Genomic DNA, 22,042 nt, shown 5'->3' on the forward strand with positions numbered 1-22,042 from the left:
TGAATATGAAATGAGTATGATGAGAGAGTTAAGTTACTTTTTTGGACTTCAAGTCAGTCAAAGAAGTGATGGAATCTTCACCAGTCAAACTAAATATGTCAAGGATTTATTGAAAAGTTTGGTATGGTTGATTGTTCACCTGCATCAACACCTATGTCTAGGGCTACAAAGTTTGATGAAGATAAGAAGGGAAAAAGTGTAGAAATTTCAAGTTATAGAGTAATGATTGGATCTTTGCTATGTTTAACTGCCAGTAGACCAGACATTATGTTTGCAACATGTCCGTGTGCAAGATTTCAAGCCAATCCAAAGGAATCACACTTGATGGCTGTGAAGAGAATTTTCAGATACTTAAAGGGGACTCCAAACTTGGGATTATAGTATCCTAAAGGAACAGGTTTTGAAGTTGTTGGATACATAGATGCAGATTTTGTTGGATGCACGGTTGACAAAAAGAGTACTAGTGGAAGCTGACAATTTCTTGGACAAAGACTTGTATGCCGGTATAGCAAGAAACAACAGTCTGTGTCAACTTCCACAACTGAGGCTGAATATATAGCTGCTGGAAGTTGTTATGCTCAAATGCTTTGGATTAGAAATCAGCTAATGGATTATGGCCTAGTGTTATTCAAAATTCCAATTATATGTGACAATAGTAGTGCTATTTCTATTATGGCTAATCCAGTTAATCATTCTAGAACAAAGCATATTGATGTAAGGTACCATTTTATTAGTGAATATGCTGCAAATGGTACCATTGAGCTTATTTTTGTTCCAACAAGAAAATAATTAGATGACATTTTTACTTAACCTTTGGATGAAGCAACTTTCACTAGACTTGTAGGTGAAATTGGAATGCTAAATTCTTTATCCTAAAGGCAAGAACTCAGCTAATGTTTTACAGCAAATTAATTTGATTTAATTGAAAATTAACTGGAATATGAGTTATAAATATTTCAGAAATCTCTGTATATTTATTTTTCAAACTTCAAAATTTGGCTTGGAAATTTTCAATTCTAAGAAAACTGTCTAAATGTTGATTTATATTTTCAATATGTGAAATTAGCACAAAACATAATAAAAAAGAACGAAAGTATTTAGAGAACTGAGTTCTCGATAAGTCTAATTGACTTCTCGACAAGCCATTTTAAGACTTCTCGAGTGAGTTCTCCATAAGTCATTTTTCTGACTTCTCGAAGGACTTCTTGACAAGCTTTATTATGACTTATCGATAAGTCATTATAGAGTCCTCTATAAGTGTTAACTCACAGAGTTCTCTAAAAGTATAAATTTTAGACTTATCAATAACTCAAAAATGAGATAATTTAATTTATTAAATTATTTTGGTAAAATACTTTTGATAAAATCATTCTGATTTTACTTTGATTTATTCAAATAAAAATTGGAAACAATTCAGTCCATTCAGGACAAACTGGGTATTTATTTGACATCTCAACAAGTCATTTTCTAGTTCTCGATAAGAGTTAGGAAAATAACATATCGATATGTATTTATTCTCGATAAGCAAATTCTAAACGTCCATTTTTAGTTCTCGATAAGTCATTTACCTTTTAGTACAAATACCCAGACATCTCGACATACACCTCTTTATGCTTTCGAGATCTCTACGTGACCTAATTTTTCCAATTCTCAACCGCTCTCTCTCTCGTTTCAAACTCTTTCTCTCTAATTTTTCTTACCCACTCAAATTTAATCCTCTATAATGGCACTAAACAATGTTAGAGCTGCAATCCCCAAGGATGGAACCAACTATCTCGCTTTTACAGATGCTAATCAAGCCCCTGACAGTTTCAAGGGGTTTGATAAGTTTTTTTCTAAATCTTATCTTGCAGGAGCTCTAACTTCCAATCCCATCCTTTACTTGGATGTTCTGCATGAATTCTGGACAATAGCAGTAGTGAGGACAGTTGTGCATGACAACTCTGTATCTATTGTGGTGAACTGATCTATTGGAGGCCAACAGGTGGAGTTCAATGAGCAAGATGTAAATCAAGCTTTGGGCATTCCAACTGAAAACATGGTGGAGGTTCCAACATAGGATGAGCTAGCTAAGTTCATGGACTTCATCAACTATAGTGAAAGAATCAACCTGGCTAGCCTGAATAAGAAGTACCTAAGGAGGGAATGGTCTTTCTTGTTTGATTTTATTGTAAGGGCCTTTACTTGCAGAAAGACAGGATATGACAACATATCAAGTGTGATCCAGAAGCTGGTGTACTCCATAGCTCACAATAGACACTTGAATGTTGGTCTATTGATCCTGGAAGAACTGAGCACTAGGCTAACAATACCCCTAGCTACAAGAGGTAAGAAAATTTTCTTTCCTAGATTTATAATGTCCACTTTAAATCATAAAGTGCATGACATTCATATGTTGAATGGTATAGATAGAACACAAATATGCAACTGTAAGTAAGTGTCCAAAGTGCTATTTGGTTCACTTATTACTAAAAATAAGGTACCTGTCAGTCTTAGAATCACTCCATTATGTTGAAGAGGTTCAGGACTTACCCTTACCCTATGCCTGACATGAGGTACAACATTGAATCTAATGCAGCAATGGCTCCTGTCCCTGTGGAAGCACAAATACAGGACAACTAACAGGGGCCTTCCCAAGCTGAGACCATTCCTTATGTACCATTAGAATCTAGGAAACCAACCATTTCATCCTCTCAAAAGGGTGAAGTGGGTAAAAAGAAGAGAAAGCAGACACCTTTAGCAATAATAAATGAGAGTGGTGAGGACTAAACAGAACAAGAGTCACCCTTGGTCAAGAAAACAAAGAAGGCTAAACAAACTGAGTTGACCACTCAAGCCACCTCTGCACCCTCCAATATGATGCAGTTATAAAATAGGGAAGCAAACAGATTCTAGAGTCATCCTCTCAACAGGGTGTCTCTATTGAACAAAACATTCACCCTAATGCATCTTGTACAGAGTCTGCACCATCACTTAAACAAATTCAAGTGTATGAAAGGAGAAATAAGAATGGCACATACAAAAAGAACACATCTCCTGAAGCTCCCTCATTCATTCAGGGGGAGCTACCAAAACTCAACTCTGAAATTCAAACTCTAATTTCTCAAATTTCTTCTCCATAAAATGAAGCACGTGAATCTGATTCTCAAGTGTTGCCAACTTCAAGTGACATAGTTCATGAAACTCTGCTCACCACCCATGACCCAAATTTAGTTGGTGAGAGGCTACATGATGAGGTAGACCTTGATGACACCAACATAAATACAGGGGTTTCATCAGTTTTCACTGAAGACCCTGTGTTGGTTACAAATACACCTTCATGTGCAAATCAACCTTCACAGGTTGTAAGGCTTGAGGGTAGTACTCCTGAGGGGGAGCTATCTAAATCCTCTCCAATTCAATTGGATGTTCCTCTTGTAGGAATAACTCCCCTCAAAACCCTAGCTGAGATTGCACTCACACTTAGAGCTAGGAGTTCAATTGTCAATGATCTTGCTATATGGGAGGCAAGTTTAGCACATTCATGTGCAAGCTCACTGCAAAATGAGCAAGGGTTTGAGACTAGAGTATATGACAGTAACCTAGTTAACTCCCTTCCAATTCCAATGGAAGTTCCCACCACAAGTGAGGAACAACAACCTGTCATAACCACAGTTCAATTTGTGAGTCAAACTGGGACATCTGTCACATGTGGTTCTATTGAATCCTTTCCTTCCACCTCAAACCAAAATGACCAACTATCAACATCCAATCCTTCACAACAACCATCTCACACAATCCAACAGTGGTTACAAAATGCTCAATCACAACCAAACACTGTGGATGACCTTCTAGTTGATCAACTTTTAGGCCTTGCAAACATCACACAACATCTTCTCACTACAGACATGATAAATCAAGATTATCTGACAATTCTACTCACTTATAATGAAGATATTGAGAAGCAAAAGCAGAAGATAGTGAATGAAGCTGAGCAGGATGGGAATGTGGATGCTTGGCTCTTTAAGAATTTCACCTTGGAGATGAATGAGGTCTTAGCAAGGTTCAGGGAATACTATGTTACCATTTTGGGGAGTAATGCCAAGGTCCTCACTCCACATGAAGTGTATGATGCGGTCCATAAAGTCTACAAGCCTCAAATCAAGGACTTTAACTGGGTATCAGGATCAGATCAGAAAATTGGTGAGGGATAAGATGGATGAAATTATTCCTTCCCAAGTCAAGATCCAGTTAAAATTCCAAAATTTTGCTGACCACATGATAAGATTTGATTTGACTACAGTGGATGTCAGTGTCAAAAATCTAAGGCAATCTTTTGTTGCTCTGCATGAAGTGGTTCAACAACACATTACAAATTCTAATGACAATATACTGAAGTTGAATCAGCTTCATCAAAGCAGAAATGAGCCTTCAGCACTTTTGATGGAAGGCATAAAGGAAGCTGTGCAAGCAACCTTTGGAACCTCTTTACCTTCAAGCTCTCAACAACCCATCTCAACATCAACAAACTTGCAAATCCAGGCTCTTCAATCCCAGGTCTCTACCCTACAGTCAGCCAATGAGTCTCTAACAAATCAAGTCTCCCAACTCATAGCCATGTACAAAGTCAGCAGGCTGATATTCAAATCTTGCATTGGTGGAATCCCATGACCATCTAAAAATGCAGAATTCTGTGTCTTTGGGGGCCATCATGGGTACACTTAACATCCCACTGCATGCACTTCCAGAAGCCGTGAGGCCTAGAATCCATACACCTCTCATCTTGCCTGCTAACAAGACTAAGGAGGAGATAGAGGCTAGGTTACTAAGATCACCCCAAACATCTACATCTGTTCAAGCTCAAGCTACTAATAAAGGCAAATCTCAAGTAGTTGAAGTTGATGTTGGAATAGAGAGGCTTATCAAAGCAGCTGAGGAACCTAGTCTGACAAAGGAATTTGAAGATTTGCTAAAGGCTCTCAAGGATTCTCTCAACAACAACTTCATCACTTACAAGAGGGCTTTGAACAAGACCATAAACTTCATAAGGGTGATTTTGGTGACCAAGGGTAATTTTCAGGAGAAGAGAGTTGTAATAAACATTAATGACTCAGGTGTAGACAGATGCATGCAGGTGTCACTGAATTTTCTCACATCAAGAAGGGCATCTGAATTGAACATCTTCATTGAAAAAGTCAATAAAGTAATCAACGAAGACACTCTCTTGCTTAGCGAATTACAAAAAGCTCAAGAAGCTGCTTTTCCAGAAGCATATCTCTATCCACACAAGGGAGTGGCTTACATCTGTCCAAACACCAAGGAACTCAAGAATTTTCTTGTTCCCAGACACTGTGTCATGGCACACAAAAAGATAATAATGACTCTGGAAACTGGATTGAAGACCAAGAAGAACAAGACTGATGAAGATATAGAGATGATAAAGATTTTGGGGATATACTTGAGAGATCCTGAAGCCAAGTTGCCCAAAATACAATTCAATAAGGATGACTTGGATGATGATGAGCAGAAGATAGATGATCAAAAACCTTCTGGCTCAAATCTAAGTTAATCCTCCAAGGCAACTGGCAGAAAAGAAAAGAATGAAGATGAAAAGAAGGGAGATGATAAGAAGAGAGGTGATGAGAAAAGAAGGAAGAAGAAGAAGGATGGTTTAGAACCAAAGAAAAATGTCTAATCAATCCAAATCCAACTTGCTCAAACCCCTAAGCCAACAAACTCAAACACTTCACTACCTCTAACCTCTAAGCCCGAGTTCTTATACATACCAACTGCAAACACCATACTAAAATTACCAATCACTTTCAACAAAACTTCTCTAAAGAAAATTTCAAACCTACCTTCTGTCAAGCCACCAATCAAAATTCACTACAAATCTGTTGGAAGAAAACCAAAGAAACTGCAACTTATTGAGAGGGCCATCTAGAATTATTTCAATCAAAATGATTTTCTACCTCTGAACTGGTGCATCACAGATGAAGACTACTTTCAATAATTAGCTGAAGAAATGGTCAAAGTTTAGGTTGTATCATAAACGGAATTAAGAATCTACTATCAAGATGGATCCTAAAACTTACTTTGCAGAAAATTAATGGATATATTTTTAACCACAAAGATTAAGAGGGTAATAAGCTTACTGAAGGATAAGGATACTGGTACAATGGCATGGAGGTCTGTATTGGCTATATGGTTGATTGTAAGGGAAGAAAGAAGAGCAAAAGAAAAGGCTGAAAGAGAGGAGAGAGAAAGAAAATATGTTGAAGAAATAGAAATGTTTGAGCAAAGATCTGAAGAACTCAAGGCAAGGGGATGAGCAGAATTTCCAAGGATGGACATTTTCTGAACATTAAAGTTGGCAGATTCTAAAGAATTAAAGTTGGTTACCTGAATAATTATTCATTAGATGAGTGGCTCAAGCTTGTGCAAGCTCTAAGAGGAATTCAAATCATAGAGGAACTGCAAGTACTTTTAGAATTAAAAGACCTCATTAGACAAGAAACAAGCTATGAGAAATTTGTGTGATGAATGTACTTATCAAACTCATGTAATCACTTTATGTATAAAAGTTGTACTTCCGTCAATTTTTTTATGTAATGTTCTATTGTTCATTGTAACTTGGGGTTAGTCTTGTTACCGGGCATGAATTTGTGATAAGCAATCTTCTCACAAATTGGGGGAGATTATTGTGCAAGACATGCATGTACTATAACAAGACTAAGTCAAATTGACAACCCTAAGAATTAGTTGTATGATAATCGAAATTTGTATTTTGTATTGTATTACTTGAGTATATAAAGATGTCAAAGATTAGACTGGTGTATTTTTCTATAAACAGTCTCAAGCCTAATAATAAACTCTGGAAGAAAATCAAGAAGATCATGCCTCAGAGAAATTGTGAAGAAGCTTGGAGTTGAATAAATCTGTTTTAGGAAAAATATTCTAAGTCAAGATATCTACAAGTCACGGATCAAGTCATATAGAGAAGTCATTCGAGAACTCCAGAATGACTTATCGAGAAGTCCAAAATAGCTTATAGAGAAGTCTCAAAGATATCGACAAGTCATATGAAGACATGAATATTAGAAATATCGACAAGTCAAATTATCATTATAGATATAAGAGATATCTACAAGTCAAAATGTATATAGAGATCTCTGAGATATCGATAAGTCATTTTTGCATTAGAGAACTCAGAGATATCGACAAGTCAAAATGAAGATGTGAAGATTGGAGATATCGACAAGTCAATTTTCTCATTAGAGATCTCAGAGACATCGACAAGTCAAAATACCTATAGAGATCTCAGAGATATCGACAAGTCATTTCCACTTGCAGAAATTTCATTCATAATCAGCCTTTGAAGGTCAATTTCAGGACTTAATCCTGAATCTTCAACTATTGTTTCTCTGACTGGAGATACAGTAGGAGTGATCACTGTATCATTAGCAGTGTCTTTGGCTTGAGCTGGAGGTGGCAAAGATTCAATCACACTTGGCTTTGAGATCAGAGATTCCTGATCCCCTTCCTCAACTTCAGTAGTATCCTCTGATGGAGGCTTAACCATGTTCCTTCTTGCTCTCATTTTCTTTAATCTCCTTGATAGTGAAGGAGTTGCCTTTGCAGCATCAGAACTTACAGTTCTCTTTCTCTTCAAAGTATTAGAACCCTCAGCTTCTTTTTGAAAAACTACATTTTCAGCTTCCACAGTCACAGGTTCTGATGCATGAACCTGCACTTCTTCATCATCTGACTCATCCCTTAGAATCATCTTCCTTCTCTTTGGTGGAGGTTGAGGAACAAACTTTGCCCTCTTAGGCCTGGAAGATGAAGGTCTGATGGTAGGTGCTGATGGTTGTTGTTGTGAGGATTGAGCTGGTTGGAAGTATGTTCTGATGGTAGGTTGAGTTGGTTGAGGTTGAGAGGTGGTTGGTTGTGTAGGGGTTGGAGGTGCTGATGGAGGTTGGGTTGGTTGGACATTAGTTTATTTAGCAGTGTATGTGGCTGGGTCAGAGTTTACTAGAAACTGTTTGACTGATTATGGAATTTGGAGGGGGTCTTAGAACAGTTTTCTTATTATCAGCAGATAATAAGTCAGTAAATGCTCTCTTAGCAAGTTTAAATGTTGAAATTAACTCACTTGCTAGTTGGGGTGCATCAGAGTTACAAAAGCTGTAAATAAGTTGACAGAATCTAGCAAAATATATAGTATTTCTATCTTCTGTCATCCTATCCCCTATGAATCCTAGTACAACAATAGCATAATCAAAATGAGATTGAGTAATCAGAGCATACCCAATTTGCTGACTTAGGATAGGAATTGCATCAAAGTTTGAACATTTGTTTGCAAAAATTCTGGTGATGCATTCAAAGAAGAAACTCCATTCCCTCCTTATGTGGGGTCTCTTCAACTGTCCAAGCTTTGCCAAAGTCTTTTCATAGCCCATATTGGCCATTAGCTGTTGAAGAGCTGGCTCCTCAACTGTTGAATACATGTAGTTTTCTGGTAGATGGAGTGCTTGTCTAACTATGGTCAAAGTCACCACATGGGCATCCTCCCCTGTTGTAAATATGATGCTTGGGGACCCATTAGCACCACCATCATCATAAACTCTTGACCTCCAGAACTCCAGCACCTGAGTCCCTGAGATTGCGACAGGTTGGGTCAAAGCATACCCAATCTCACTTCCAGATAGAAAATCTTGGATGAAGTGAAGTTCTGATGGAGCTTCGTCCTTAGAGAGAATAGCTAAGTAGTTGTTTGGAACAAACTTAGCTCCATTGAAAACTATGTCTTTTGGTGCCATTTCTGTAAGAAATAAGTGAGAAAATAGAGTGTGCACAAGGTGTTTGATAAAAGTCCTGTAAAAAAAAGCTTCAGAGAATATTAGAGAGAGAGAGAGAATAAGAGAGATTAGAGAAAGAAAAGTAGGTAAAAGATTATAAAATATTTTAACTCCCATATGTATACTCTCTTTTTGACAACTGTTATGATTGAAGCAGAACAGACTTTAGACACCTGGCAGCATATCATTAGTCAAAATATTATTAGTGGGCACGGGTAATAAGCAGTAATAAATGTGCACATGCAGTATTTCAAGGAAAACACACTTCCCACTTACTAAATGATTATGACTGTTTTTATCTCACCTAATTATATTCTGATAAAATATGACCGTTACAGTATTTATCACAAATGAGTCAAGTAAATAAATAATGCCACGTAAGCACCAGAGTTTGCATCAAAATTTAATATCAGAACTTGACTATTATCAGATTTTAACGGTCATCAGAACATGGCTTCTGTACTCAAAAAGTGAATGTTTGTATCTGTGATTTTTCATACAAATACTGACTTGTTTCTTCAGAGTTTAAGCATCAAAACTTCCATCGGGACTTGTCCTCCGAATTTATGCAAATGACACTCAATTGTTTATCTAAAACAACTTAATCACCACAGTAATTTTCATCATTCATATGGAGTGATAGTGTGTGCATTAGCAAAATATCAGATAAAGATTAAAATCTGATAAACTTCAGTACATCTTAAAAATAAGGCATAACTAAGAAAAGTGCTTAAAATCTTTCATTAATAATGATGTCTACTATAAAATAAATTTATGCAAGAATCCACCTCAACTGTTTGTGCTCATTTTATGCATCTTTTGAAATTCGTTTTTACAGTGGCTTCTCAGTGTAAGTGAGTCACAACTGCTATCAGAATTTATGCTTCTCCAATAATCAGAGAATGTGAAAAGTCACCAAGAAAAAATTATTTGCTTTTCTAATGCATATAACTTAATACCAGCAATGCACTTGGATCTTTCCTTCCACATATTTACTCTAGATCTCAAAGGAGTACCTGACTTCAATTTTCTTTTCTTTTCTTTTCTTCAGATTAGTGAGGCTTATCAAGCATGTGGTTCATATTTAAGATTTACTGACATCAGAATTTGACAGATAAGAAGCAAGAATCTAGTTTGTGACTAAGTAATAAGATACACAAAGTAAATTTGACTAAGTTCAACATCAAAATTTGCTTGTGTTAATGAATTTCCATATAAATAACTAATTCAAACATAGGATTTCTAGTATGTTAAAGACTACTAGGTCAGCATCTAGCACAGTTATCCTCATTGAATTGAATAGTCAAAGAACATTCAAAAAACTATCAGAGTATAAAGATCCACATCAGATAACAATCAGTATTTAATGTATAATAATTTAAGCACAAATTACATGAAGATAAGACAATCTGTAAATACTGATCATAAAGTCTGATGCATGAGAACAAAAACTAAGCAGATTTTGAAAAAGAACCTGAAACCATTCAAAGTTCATTTACCAGTCTTGTAAAAGTAGCTTCACATAGTGGTTTTGTGAAAATATCTGCTAGTTGTTGATCTGTTGGAACAAAATGCAATTCCACTGTACCTTCCATCACATGTTCCCTTATGAAATGGTACATAATGCTGATGTGCTTTGTCATTGAGTGTTGAACTGGATTACCTATCATAACAATAGCACTTTGATTATCACAGTAAATAGGATATTAGAAAATGCTAACCCATAATCCAGTAACTGATTCTTCATCCAAAGAATCTGTGCACAACAGCTTCCTACAACAATATATTCTGCTTCTACAGTTGATGTGGAAATTGATTTTTATTTCTTGCTAAACCAAGAAACCAATCTGCCTCCAAGAAATTGGCAGCTTCCGCTAGTGCTTTTCCTGTCTATTTTGCATCCTGTAAAATCTGCATCTGAGTAACCTATTAGCTTAAAATATGATTCTCTAGGATACCACAATCCTAGATCAGCTATACCCTTGAGGTACTTGAAAATTCCTTTCACAGCTATTAGATGAGGTTCTCTTGGATCAGCCTAGAATCTTGCACAAAGACAGGTAGCATACATGATATCAGGTCTACTTGCAGTTAAATAGAGTAAAGAGCCAATCATACCTCTGTAGTTAGTAATATCTACTGATGAACCAGTATCTTTATCTAACTTGGTTGCAATGGCCATGAGAGTGGATGTAGTTGAACAATCTTGCATTCCAAATTTCTTGAGTAAATTTCTAGTGTACTTGGATTGATTTATGAATGTACCTTCTTCTTTTTTCTTGACTTGAAGTCTAAGAAAATAACTAAGTTCTCCCATCATACTCATTTGATATCTTGACTGCATTAACTTTGCAAACCTTTTACAGAGTTTGGCATTTGTAGAACCAAATATGATATCATCAACATATATTTGTACCAAAAGTAAGTCCTTTCCATGGTTGAGGTAGAATAGTGTTTTATCAATTATACCTCTGTGAAATCCACTTTCCAGAAGAAATTGAGCTAAAGTCTCATACCATGCTCTTGGAGCTTGCTTAAGGCCATAAAGTGTTTTGTCAAGTCTATAGACATGATTTGGAAATTTTGGATCTTCAAATCCTGGAGGTTATTCAACATATACCTCTTCTTCCAATTCTCCATTTAAAAAAGCACTTTTACATCCATTTGAAAGACTTTGAACTTTTTGTGAGCAGCATAAGCCAAAAAGATTCTTATGGCTTCAAATCTAGCAACTGGTGCAAATGTTTCATCATAATCAATACCCTCCTGTTGAGAGTAGCCTTTAGCAACCAACCTTGCTTTGTTTCTTATAATTATGCCATCACTATCAGTTTTGTTTCTGAACACCCATTTTGTGCCAATAATTGATCTGTTCTTTGGTCTTGGCACTAGGGTCCAGACTTTATTTCTTTCAAATTCATTTAACTCTTCCTGCATTGCTTGTACCCAATCAGCATCTTGAAGAGCTTCATCCACTTTTTTTGGTTCAGTCTGAGATAGAAATGAATGATAGAGACATTCATTTGATGTTGCTGTTCTAGTTCTGACACCTGCTTCAGGATCTCTAATTATTAAGTCAGGTGTATGTGATTTGGTCCACTTCCTTGCAGATGGAAGTTGATTTCTAGAACTAGATCCTCCCCCATGATCCATGATGTCTCCATCAACATTTTCTGATGCTCCCCCTATAGTTATGCTCTCTGAGACATCAGAATTTGAGTTGGATTTTTCAAGATTTGAAGAATCAGAGTTTCCAGAATTATCAAAATTTGGCTCATCAGAACTTGATGAATCATAACTTGAAGAGCCAGTGACAGGTTCTGATGCTTCTTGAGAGTCTTGAGTTGTGGTTGGATCTCAAGCTTGCTCCCCCTGGACAGGTGCATTTTCCCCTTCAGTAGTTACCACAGTTTCAATGACATCAGAACTTAACCCGTCAGAACTTATAGGATCGGAGTTTAAGTCATCATAATTTACAGAATCAAAATTTAAATCTTCATTTTCAAATCTCAGCTGATCATGATCATTGAAATCTTCGAGTCCAGTAATATTCTTATCATCAAAAGATACATTGATAGATTCCATGACAACCCTTGTTCTTAAATTGTAGACTCTGAAGGCTTTTGTGGAAAGTGGATATCCAACAAAAATTCCTTCATAAGCTTTTAGATCAAATTTTGACAGCAATTCAGGATGAGTCTTAAGAACAAAATACTTACATCCAAATACATGAAAGTATTTCAGATTTGGCTTCTTTTTCTTCACCATCTCATATGGTATTTTTCCATGCTTGTTTATGAGTGCAGCATTCTGTGTAAAATAAGCAGTCTGCACAGCTTCAGCCCAAAAGTAGGTTGGTAGCTTTGCTTCATCAAGCATAGTTCATGCAGCTTCAATGAGAGTCCTGTTCTTTCTTTCTACAACTCCATTTTGCTGTGGAGTTCCAGGTGCAGAAAATTCCTGCTTAATTCCATACTCTTTGCAGAACTCTTCCATGATTGAATTCTTGAACTCAGTGTCATTATCACTTCTTATAATTTTGACAGAGTCTTTGACCAATTTATCCAGCTGTGTGACATGATTAGTGAGAGTAGATGCGGATTCATTCTTCTTGCGCAAGAAATACACCCAAGTGTATCTTGTAAACTCATCTACTATAACCATAACATATTTCTTCTTTGCAATTGACATGATATTGATTGAACCAAATAGATCAACATGCAGTAGGTGATAAGGCTCAAGAATTGAGGATTCAGTTTTTCTCTTGAATGAAAATTTTCTTTATTTTGCCTTTTGACATGAATCACAAAGGCCATCAGGAGCATATACTGATTTTGGCAGTCCTCTCACAAGATCTTTCTTTACTAGCTCATTTATGTTGTTGAAATTTAAATGAGAGAGTCTCTTGTGCCAATTTCAGCTTTCTTCAATTGATGCTCTACTCAACAGACAGATTGCAGAACCATCAGAACTTGTTGAAAGTCTGGCTTCATCAATGTTACCATGCCTGTAACCTTTTAGAACCATTTTGCCTGTAGAATTGCTTAAAACTTCACAATGTTCTTCAAAGAAATCCACATGATAACCTCTGTCACATATTTGACTCACACTTAGCAAATTGTGTTTATGTCCTGAGACAAGAGCTACTGATTCAATGATGACATTCCCAAGATTGATATTGCCATATCTCAAAGTTTTTCCCAGGTTGCCATCTCCATAAGAAACTCCCGGGCCAGCTTTCTCCACAAAGTCTGATAGCAGGGCTTTATTTCCATTCATATGTCCTGAACATCCACTGTCCAATACTAGGATGTTTTTCCTGTTGCCCTGCATTCACAAAGACCACTATTGGTTAGTTTTAAGGACCCAGACTTGCTTGGATCCTTTGGCCTTTTTAAGTTTGTTAGCATTTGCAGTGGATTTAATTTCAGAGTTTATGCTAACATCCTGTTTATCAGAGTTTATATCAGACTTTGCATCAGACTTTACACTAGAAGGAATAATACTAACTTTCTTCAAAGAAGGTTTTATTTGATAATAATCATAGTACAAACTATGATATTTCTTACAAGTATAAATGGAATGCCATAAACTACCACAATGAAAAAAAGGATTTTGTGGCTTAAACCTAACAGACTGACTCTTAACTCTTGATCTAGGAGGTAAAGAGTTTATATCTTTATTCTTCCTGCAAAAAAAGCAAGATGGTTAGAGTTTCCACAGTTAAAGCATTTCTTTCTAGGAGCATTAGGAACAGGCATATAGTTATTGCTTTTATTCACACCTTCCTTTCCATTCCTATTTTTCCTAGCTTCCTTTACCTTATTCACATTTTTAATCTCTTTCAGCTTATACTTAAGCTGCTTCTTTGTCATTAAGCCTATGTTAAATTCAGCTGGTTTATCCTGTTTTAATTTGTCAGAAGTTGACTTTTCTTTGACTTCTGTCCTAGACTCTTTCATCTTTTCAGAATCAGACTTTACAGTTTTTGCTACAAACTTAACAGGATTTACCTTTGGCTTAGCAGTCTGTTTAACAACAATTGGATCAATTTGAACAGTTTCTTTTTCAGTTTTATCATCTCCATAACCTAAGCCCTCTTTCCAATTTCCACTACTTAGTAAATTCTGAGTTGTTATGCCAGAGTTAGTCCAAGTTCTGATAATCTCTTTTTCATTTTCTAAGTCAGCTTTTAGAGATTCATTCAATTTTAACACTTCATCTCTAACATACAAAGCATCATCTCTTTCTTTCTTAGTTTGATGAAGAAAAACTAACTCTTTTTCTAAATAGTCATTTCTTTTCTTAAAAGCAAGATTTTCAGATGTTAATCTTTCACATGTTAAAGTCTGATCTCTATAACTAATAAACATGGTTTTAAGATATAATCTCAACTCAGTAATATCATCAGTATGAAAAGCATAAGTTGTTTGAGGTACCTTCAATTCAGCAGTTTCAGGGCTGCTATCAGCATTTGCCATCAAGGCATAATTCACCTCAACTTCAGAATCTGAAGTGTCTGTCCAACTTTTCTTCTTTGTGACAAGTGCCTTGCCTTTGTCACTTTTTCCTTTCTTGCAGTCAGGAGATATGTGACCTCTTTCACCACAATTGTAGCATTTGACATTTGAGTTATCTCCTCTATCAGACTTTCCTCCTTTGCCTTCAGACTTTATGAAACCTTTCTTATCAGAACTTCCACCTTTCCTGAAAAATTTCTTGCCCTTTCTGAATTTCCTGTAGGCTATCTTTGTGATACCCTTCACCATAAGAGCACATAGTTGCATCATCTCTACATCAACATCCATTTCAGGTAAACTTTCAGTTTCCGAATCATCATCATCAGAATATGATGACTCTGAATCAGACTTTATAATGAGAGCCTTTCCTTTGCCCCTTTTTGAGGTAGCCACTTTAGGAGATTCCTCCTCAGCTTTAAGAGCAACTGTCTTTAACTTTCTTCCACGCCTCTTGCTCCTTTGATCCATCTCAAGTTCATAAGTCTTGAGCATACCATAAATTTCATCAAGAGTAGTTACAGTAAGGTCATAGTTGTCTCTTATGGTAGTAGACTTTAAATCCCAATTTTCAGGAAGAGCTAATAGGAATTTTAGATTTTAATCTTCAAGATCATATTCCTTGTCCACCAGTGACAGATCATTCAAGAGTTTGATAAACCTGTCATATAAGTTAGTTAATGACTCATCAGCTTTTGAGTCAAAGTGCTCATACTCTTGAGTGAGTACAATCCTCTTGTTCTTCTTGATTGCATCAGTTCCCTGGCATCTTATCTCCAAAGCATCCCATATCTCCTTTGTAGTATTGCAATGAATTAGCCTGTTTGACATGACATTATCAATGGCACTATGCAGCAAATGCCTTACCCTTGCATCCTTGGCAATAGATGAGATGTCTTCAGCTGTGTACTCACTTTTCTCCTTTGGTATAGTCTTTGCTGGTTGATCAACAACTACAACAGAGAGCCTGGTAGGCTTATGTGGTCCTTTATTAATTCTGTCAAGGTATTCTGGATCTGTAGCTTCCAGAAACATAGCCATCTTCACTTTCCATATGAGATACTCAGAAGGTCTCAGTATGGGAACCCTAATAGTCTCATATCGACTGTGGGTTTGAGTGTTTTGAGTTTCTTGAGTTTTGGTGGGCTTAGTTGGTGTTTGTGCTTCTTCAGACATGATTGTTTCGATCTTTATTATATGTGTCTTAACAGAAAAGCTCTGATACCACTTGTTAGGTCACACAACACTGTAGAAGGGGGTTAAATACAGTGTTTATACAATCAAATCGATTTAACACAAGTATGTAACAAAGATCAAGTGATGAACAAAAATCACTAAGAGCTGCTAGGTTACAATGTATAATCTTTTCGATAATGATAACACATATAGTGTAAACCCTAAGTCTGTATTTATATAGTACATAGTTACAAGATATATTCTAATTGATATGGAATACAATTCTGTCTCATAAAATATATCAATCAGATATCTTCTACAAGTCTTCCAGTCTTCTAACTCTTTTTATGCATATCTTTTTTTATTTTAGTCTCGATCTTCTCCTGTAAATCAACTTCATTCCTTAACTGAAAGTCTTCTCGCACTTAAGTTCTGATATGACCTTAAGTTCTGATATTAAGTTCTGACTTCCAGTAAGTCCTGATTTGTCCTGTTAAGTTCTGAAAACTAAACACAAATCATATTAGACATGACATCTCAAATATATCTAACAATTTTGATATGAAAAAGTTGGGGGATACAACCAAATTAAAAATTTAATTAATATAATAATATGAGTGTTTTATAGTTATTGGATTGAAATAACGATTCGACTAAATTCGTTATTTTTGAAAAAGTTCCTTAGATGAGATTTTTCAATTAAAAAATTAAAACATATCTAATTGAAATACAAGCTGTTTTATCCGAAATAAATAAATTATCGTCGCTAATAACTCACCGGTATCGTGACTTGTTAAATTTAAAAAGATAAGAAAACACATTAAAAATACAATCATTATAATTAGAGATGCACAAAAAGGCCATCGGACCGGACTTTATCAGGGCTTTAAAAAACCCGGTTTTTTTAAAACGGATATGGCCGGGCTTTTTTAAAAATCGGGCCGGGTTTCCTAAAAAATATAAGGCCCGTTTTAGGCCGCGGGCCGAGCCGGATCGGGCTGAACCGGGCTTTATACGGGCTTTTTATTTATATATTAAAAAAATATTTTAATATTTTATAACTCGAATTATGAGTAGTTTAAATACCAGAGAAAATAATATTTTGATATATCAGATAGAGTAGTTTAGACACCGAAACAAATAATTATTTTTAATATAATATATATATAATCATATATACTTTAATTGTTTCTAATATTATGATATATTATTTTAAAAATTATAAAAAATATTGTATATTTTCAAATTTTATATAAAAAATCAGTTTTTTAATCGGGCTTTTCAAAAAGCCCGGGTTTTTATCAGGGCCGAATCGGGCTTTTTCGATCCGAGCTTTTATAAATCCGGACTTTTATCCGGGTTTTTCGGGTTTCGGGCTGGGCCAATTTTTTAAGAAAAAAGGAGGCCCATTTAAGGCCCGCGGGCCGGGCCGAACCGGGCCGAGCTTTTTTCCGGATCGGGCTTTTTGGGCTTTTCTCCAATCTGATCGGATCGGATTTCGGACTTCGAATTTTTTGAACATCTCTAATTGTAATACTCCTACTTCACTCAATAATATAATAATTATAAAATACATATATAAAAACTTAATGCGATCTTTTGTTAGAACTGCATGTAATTGTATATAAAATTATTTATTTTACAATTTTAATTGTATTTTATAAAAAATTTAAAACCAAAATTAGTGAAACTGAAACATCTGAAAAAATGACACTACACAGTACACACCCAAATGAAATGGGTTTTAAAAATATACAGTATACACCTCTTTTTTAAGTTAGCTTTAACGCATACTCCCAAAAACCCTACAGCCATAGCAATGTTCAACCAGCGCTCCATTTCTCGTATCTCTGCTCGGGTCGGGTCACTCAATCAAGCTTCTCGGATCTTCATCTCCAGATCTGAACCCGCCCCTTCTCATCTCAGCTATTTTTCTCAGAGCTACAGTGGTCTCTCAGGTAACTTATCTAACTCTATTCATATATGAAATGTTCTTGTATGTGTATAATACATGTATGTAAGTATATTTTCATGTTTAATTATATTTTTCTTGAATTGGGTTTGTTTCGATTTTGACCCACATTTCTAAAGTTTGGATCTTGACCTTATTCATGTCAATCTTGAAATTTTAACTTTTTTTTAATAAAAAGGTTTAGCTATGTGTGTGTTTGTGTGGGTGTTAATAGATTGAAACATGTATTTTTAAGCCCTTTTAGATGACCCCTTGCAATCGAAATCTCGAGATTTCGATTGTTGTTAACTATGCATATTGTTACATGAAATGAAGTTGAAAATTGATAAGATTCGGTATTGTGGATTATTTAAAAGGATTTATTGTGGTGAGATACGAGCAAGGAGGGCTAATTGTAATGGAAATTACTAGCTAACAGCAATAGTAAGATTAAAATAAAGAACAAGGAAAATTGATAAACGACTGAATTAAAGAAACAGGAAGGTAAAAGTTACAGAGAGAATAATTCATGCTCAAGCCTGCCTCTACCCTCTTCCCGAGTCTCTATATAATATCCAACATTATGAGTACACATGTCCATACCGTTATGTGCACATGATCCCATATGGATATCAAAAGAGTACCGTTACTATCAGCAGTAAAAGACTGTTCTACCCTTACTATAAGTCATTGTCTCATTACATAGAATTGGAAAAAACAGAGTTAATGGAAATTAAGTGACTCTGTTACACTAATCTTTTTTTTTTTAATTATATTACGTCTTAGCGTTATAGACATATTGTGTTAAGCAAAGCTAACATATATTGTATAGTGACTGGAGTGGCTTTTTAATTATAGAGTTTTTTAAATGAAATTGGGTACCAAATATGGTTTGGCTTCAATGGTGAACAATAAAAGTGATGAGTAATTACTTTGATGGCTAATAAATTGATATCATGTATTTATTACTTTGATGGCTATTTACATGTTTCGTAATTTTCTTGTATGTTCTTAATAGTTAGCACAATGATTAAGTTACATTTATGTGTGAACGTTTGTCTGATAGATTGGAGTAGGTATGGTACTAATTGGTGCAACATCTTTTTCATTGTTCTCAGTGTATGATATGATATATTGTATTCTCCCCAGATTGCACTAGTAATTAATTCTCTTATAAGGTCTTATCCCCTATTTTCTAGAACTACACTTGAGGATGTATGCTTCTGATCTGAATATGCCAAATTATCGATCAACAATGACTGGATCGTGGCTGCATATGTTCTGTATAAGACTGTACAGATCACAACTCATATTCTAAGCTAATCACATTATTCGTGGAAATTTACCTACAACTATTACGTAGTCTAATTGATATTTTAGTTTATTGAAATTAGCATATGTGTTTGTATATTAAATGGTTTCCAACAAGGTTTAGAAATATTATAATCAAATATCAAACCAGTTCCAGTTGCATATATGACATAAAAGGCTAGCTACAAATCATACATACATCAAACTTCGTATTAACTCTGGTTTTGCCTACTTATTTTCCCTAGGTTAAAAAAACAAAACAATTTGTTTTACCCTTCTTTAAATAGTTTAATTTCCCCTGCTGTCGTTTAACCAAACACACTTTATGTAGAAATTGAACAAGCTTACAAGTAAATGTTGCAATAGTGTATTAAATATTTATATGTGAGCAAGCCACAATTTCCTCTGGAAGAAATGTTTAGCGGTTGCTGTAGGTCAAAAATGTTAAAACATATCGTTTGTTTATTCTCTCTTGGCTTTGTTGGCAAATGAATATGTGTGTTTACAGGTTCAAGGAATTTTAAAGATCAAGCTCTTATGCTGGCCAAAGCATCACCCAACTACTTGGGATCCTTAGGCATGAAGTTGGGTTTTCTGAAAGTGAATGATAATTCTTCTCTACCCAGTGCTTTGAATTTTAAAAGTTACATACATTCCGCTAGTCCAAAGGAGTTTGAGTCGGGGAGAGATTCAAGACCAGTGAACTTTGCGAGAGGAGTTTTGAATGAAAATAGACCGAATGAGTTGGATTTGGGGAGAGATTCGAGACCAACGAACTTTGTGAGAGGAGTCATGAATGAAAATAGACAAAATGAGTTGGACTTGGGGAGAAATTCAGGACCAATGAACTTTGCGAGAGGATCTATGGATGAAAATAGACCAAATGAGTTTGATTCGAGACTAATGAACTTTGAGAGAGGAGTTATGAATGAAAATAGAAGCAATGGATTCAGAGGCCCTCAGTTTTCTCATCAAGAAGTTGAGAAAGATACTGCTGATATAGTGCATATAAAGATAATCCGAAACAATGCTTTTGTTACTGTGACAGACTCTAAGGGTAACAAAAAAATAGGGGCTTCTTCAGGTTGTTTATCTGGTAAAGTGTCTCGTTATTCTGCTGATTCGACTGCGGAACATGTAGGGCGACTTGCAAAGAATATGGGATTGAAATCATTTGTGATTAAAGTGAACGGATTTACCTTTTTCAAGAAAAAGAAGCAAGCAATTTTGAGTTTCAGAGACGGTTTTACGAATTCCCGTAATGACCACAATCCGATTGTGTACATTGAAGACACAACTCGAAAAGCTCATAATGGATGTAGACTTCGAAAGCAGCGTCGTATATGATTGTGCAGGCAATCTATTGCTTGTAGTGGGGATGAGGCACAGTGTCCGATGGTTCATGAAGAAACCAAACTTTGAAAGAGCCAGATGTTGATGCGATGCAAAATGGCTTGGTATTATTTTGATAAAATATTAGTCTTGTACCTGTTGAAATTTTAAAGATAAAAAGGCTACTTAGAACTCGCATCCATATGTTAAGGTTATCATTAGATATTGCTGCTTAATATTTTCAATTTTCTTAATGCTGAGCCTGTATATCCTTTGTTATCTGATCGGAGTATCGGTTAAATGATAGAGAATTATCTAGTGTAAGCTAAAGCCTAAAAGTCCTACTTGTATATCTGAGTGCACTTTCAATCCTCTTATGTTTTAGGAATCAGCATAAAACTAGAGAGGTTATGTGGGGTAGACTCGACAATTTTGAAAACGACTTAGACGAAACGATACAAAAATTTAGTGTTTATGTTTATCTTTTTAGTACACAACACGAATATATACGAAAGTATACGAAAGTATACGACTGAGATTCAGTTTTATGTTTCCCTTCAAGTACACGATACGAACAATACAACATAAATAAATATTATACTTAAATATTAATATTTTATAATAAATATATGTATATTTTAATAGATATATGCATATTTATTTATAAAATTAATACTTAATTTTATAATATGTATATAAATGTGATCTAAATATATATTTTTAATATATCTCGTAAATTTTTTACCTAAAAGTCTTATTTTTTTAGTTTTTTTTTTTAATTAATATTAATATTCAATTTTACACGAAAAAACACGAAACGAAATTATACGAATACGAAAGTACACGAATCCTAAAAATGTTGGTTTTGTGTTTGACCTTCAAGTACACTAAATACGAAAATACACGACACGAAAGTATACAGACGAACGAATTGCCGGGTATAATGTTGGGTATAACACCTGAATTTATTCTCCATGTTTTTCTAGTAACGGCCTCGAGGGATCGGCATGCACAAAAGGTGAACCCGCAGATGAAAAGAAAGAAGTCGTAATTATATATTAGTCAGTATATGGAGTCTCCACGATTAGCAGAACTTAAGAATGAGCTATTACATAATCTGGTGCAAGATCTACGGTCAACAGAATATGGTAGTTATACTTGGTAACAGGAGGAGAAGAATAAGTTATCGCACTAAACAAAACCCGGTGCAACAGATTTTAATGTTCGATGAGGCCTTATGGGAAAAGATGAATTCTGGAAGCAGTCTGACCAGATGCATGTTTTCATCGTGGAGAAATGCTAGGGACATAGAAAACGCTACAGAATTCTCAACAGAATGATGTGGCAATGAGGTGTCCAGTATATGAATTCTTTGCGGAATTATGTACAGAATGATGGGGCATCATTTTGCAAAG

The 22,042-nt window shown here is 35.4% G+C and overlaps 1 protein-coding gene across 1 annotated transcript; it reads left to right on the forward strand.

The window, feature by feature from the left end:
- Positions 1-17,791: 17,791 nt before the first annotated feature.
- Positions 17,792-20,881, forward strand: LOC141671944 (uncharacterized). Its single transcript, XM_074478399.1, has 2 exons — positions 17,792-17,991; positions 19,804-20,881. Exons 1-2 carry the CDS (start codon positions 17,853-17,855, stop codon positions 20,640-20,642), a joined length of 978 nt encoding a protein of 325 aa, XP_074334500.1. The 5' UTR covers positions 17,792-17,852; the 3' UTR covers positions 20,643-20,881.
- The last annotated feature ends 1,161 nt before the right edge of the window (positions 20,882-22,042 follow it).

This window comes from Apium graveolens, chromosome 7, assembly GCF_009905375.1.
Source record: "Apium graveolens cultivar Ventura chromosome 7, ASM990537v1, whole genome shotgun sequence".
In the NCBI taxonomy this organism is placed as follows: domain Eukaryota; kingdom Viridiplantae; phylum Streptophyta; class Magnoliopsida; order Apiales; family Apiaceae; genus Apium; species Apium graveolens.

What these genes read in the sequence shown, in the direction of transcription:
- LOC141671944 (XM_074478399.1), top strand. Translation starts at nt 17,853, where the DNA reads ATGTTCAACCAGCGCTCCATTTCTCGTATCTCTGCTCGGGTCGGGTCA. An exon ending in GAGCTACAGTGGTCTCTCAG is followed by an intron (nt 17,992 to 19,803) that starts GTAACTTATCTA and finishes GTGTGTTTACAG; the next exon opens with GTTCAAGGAATTTTAAAGAT.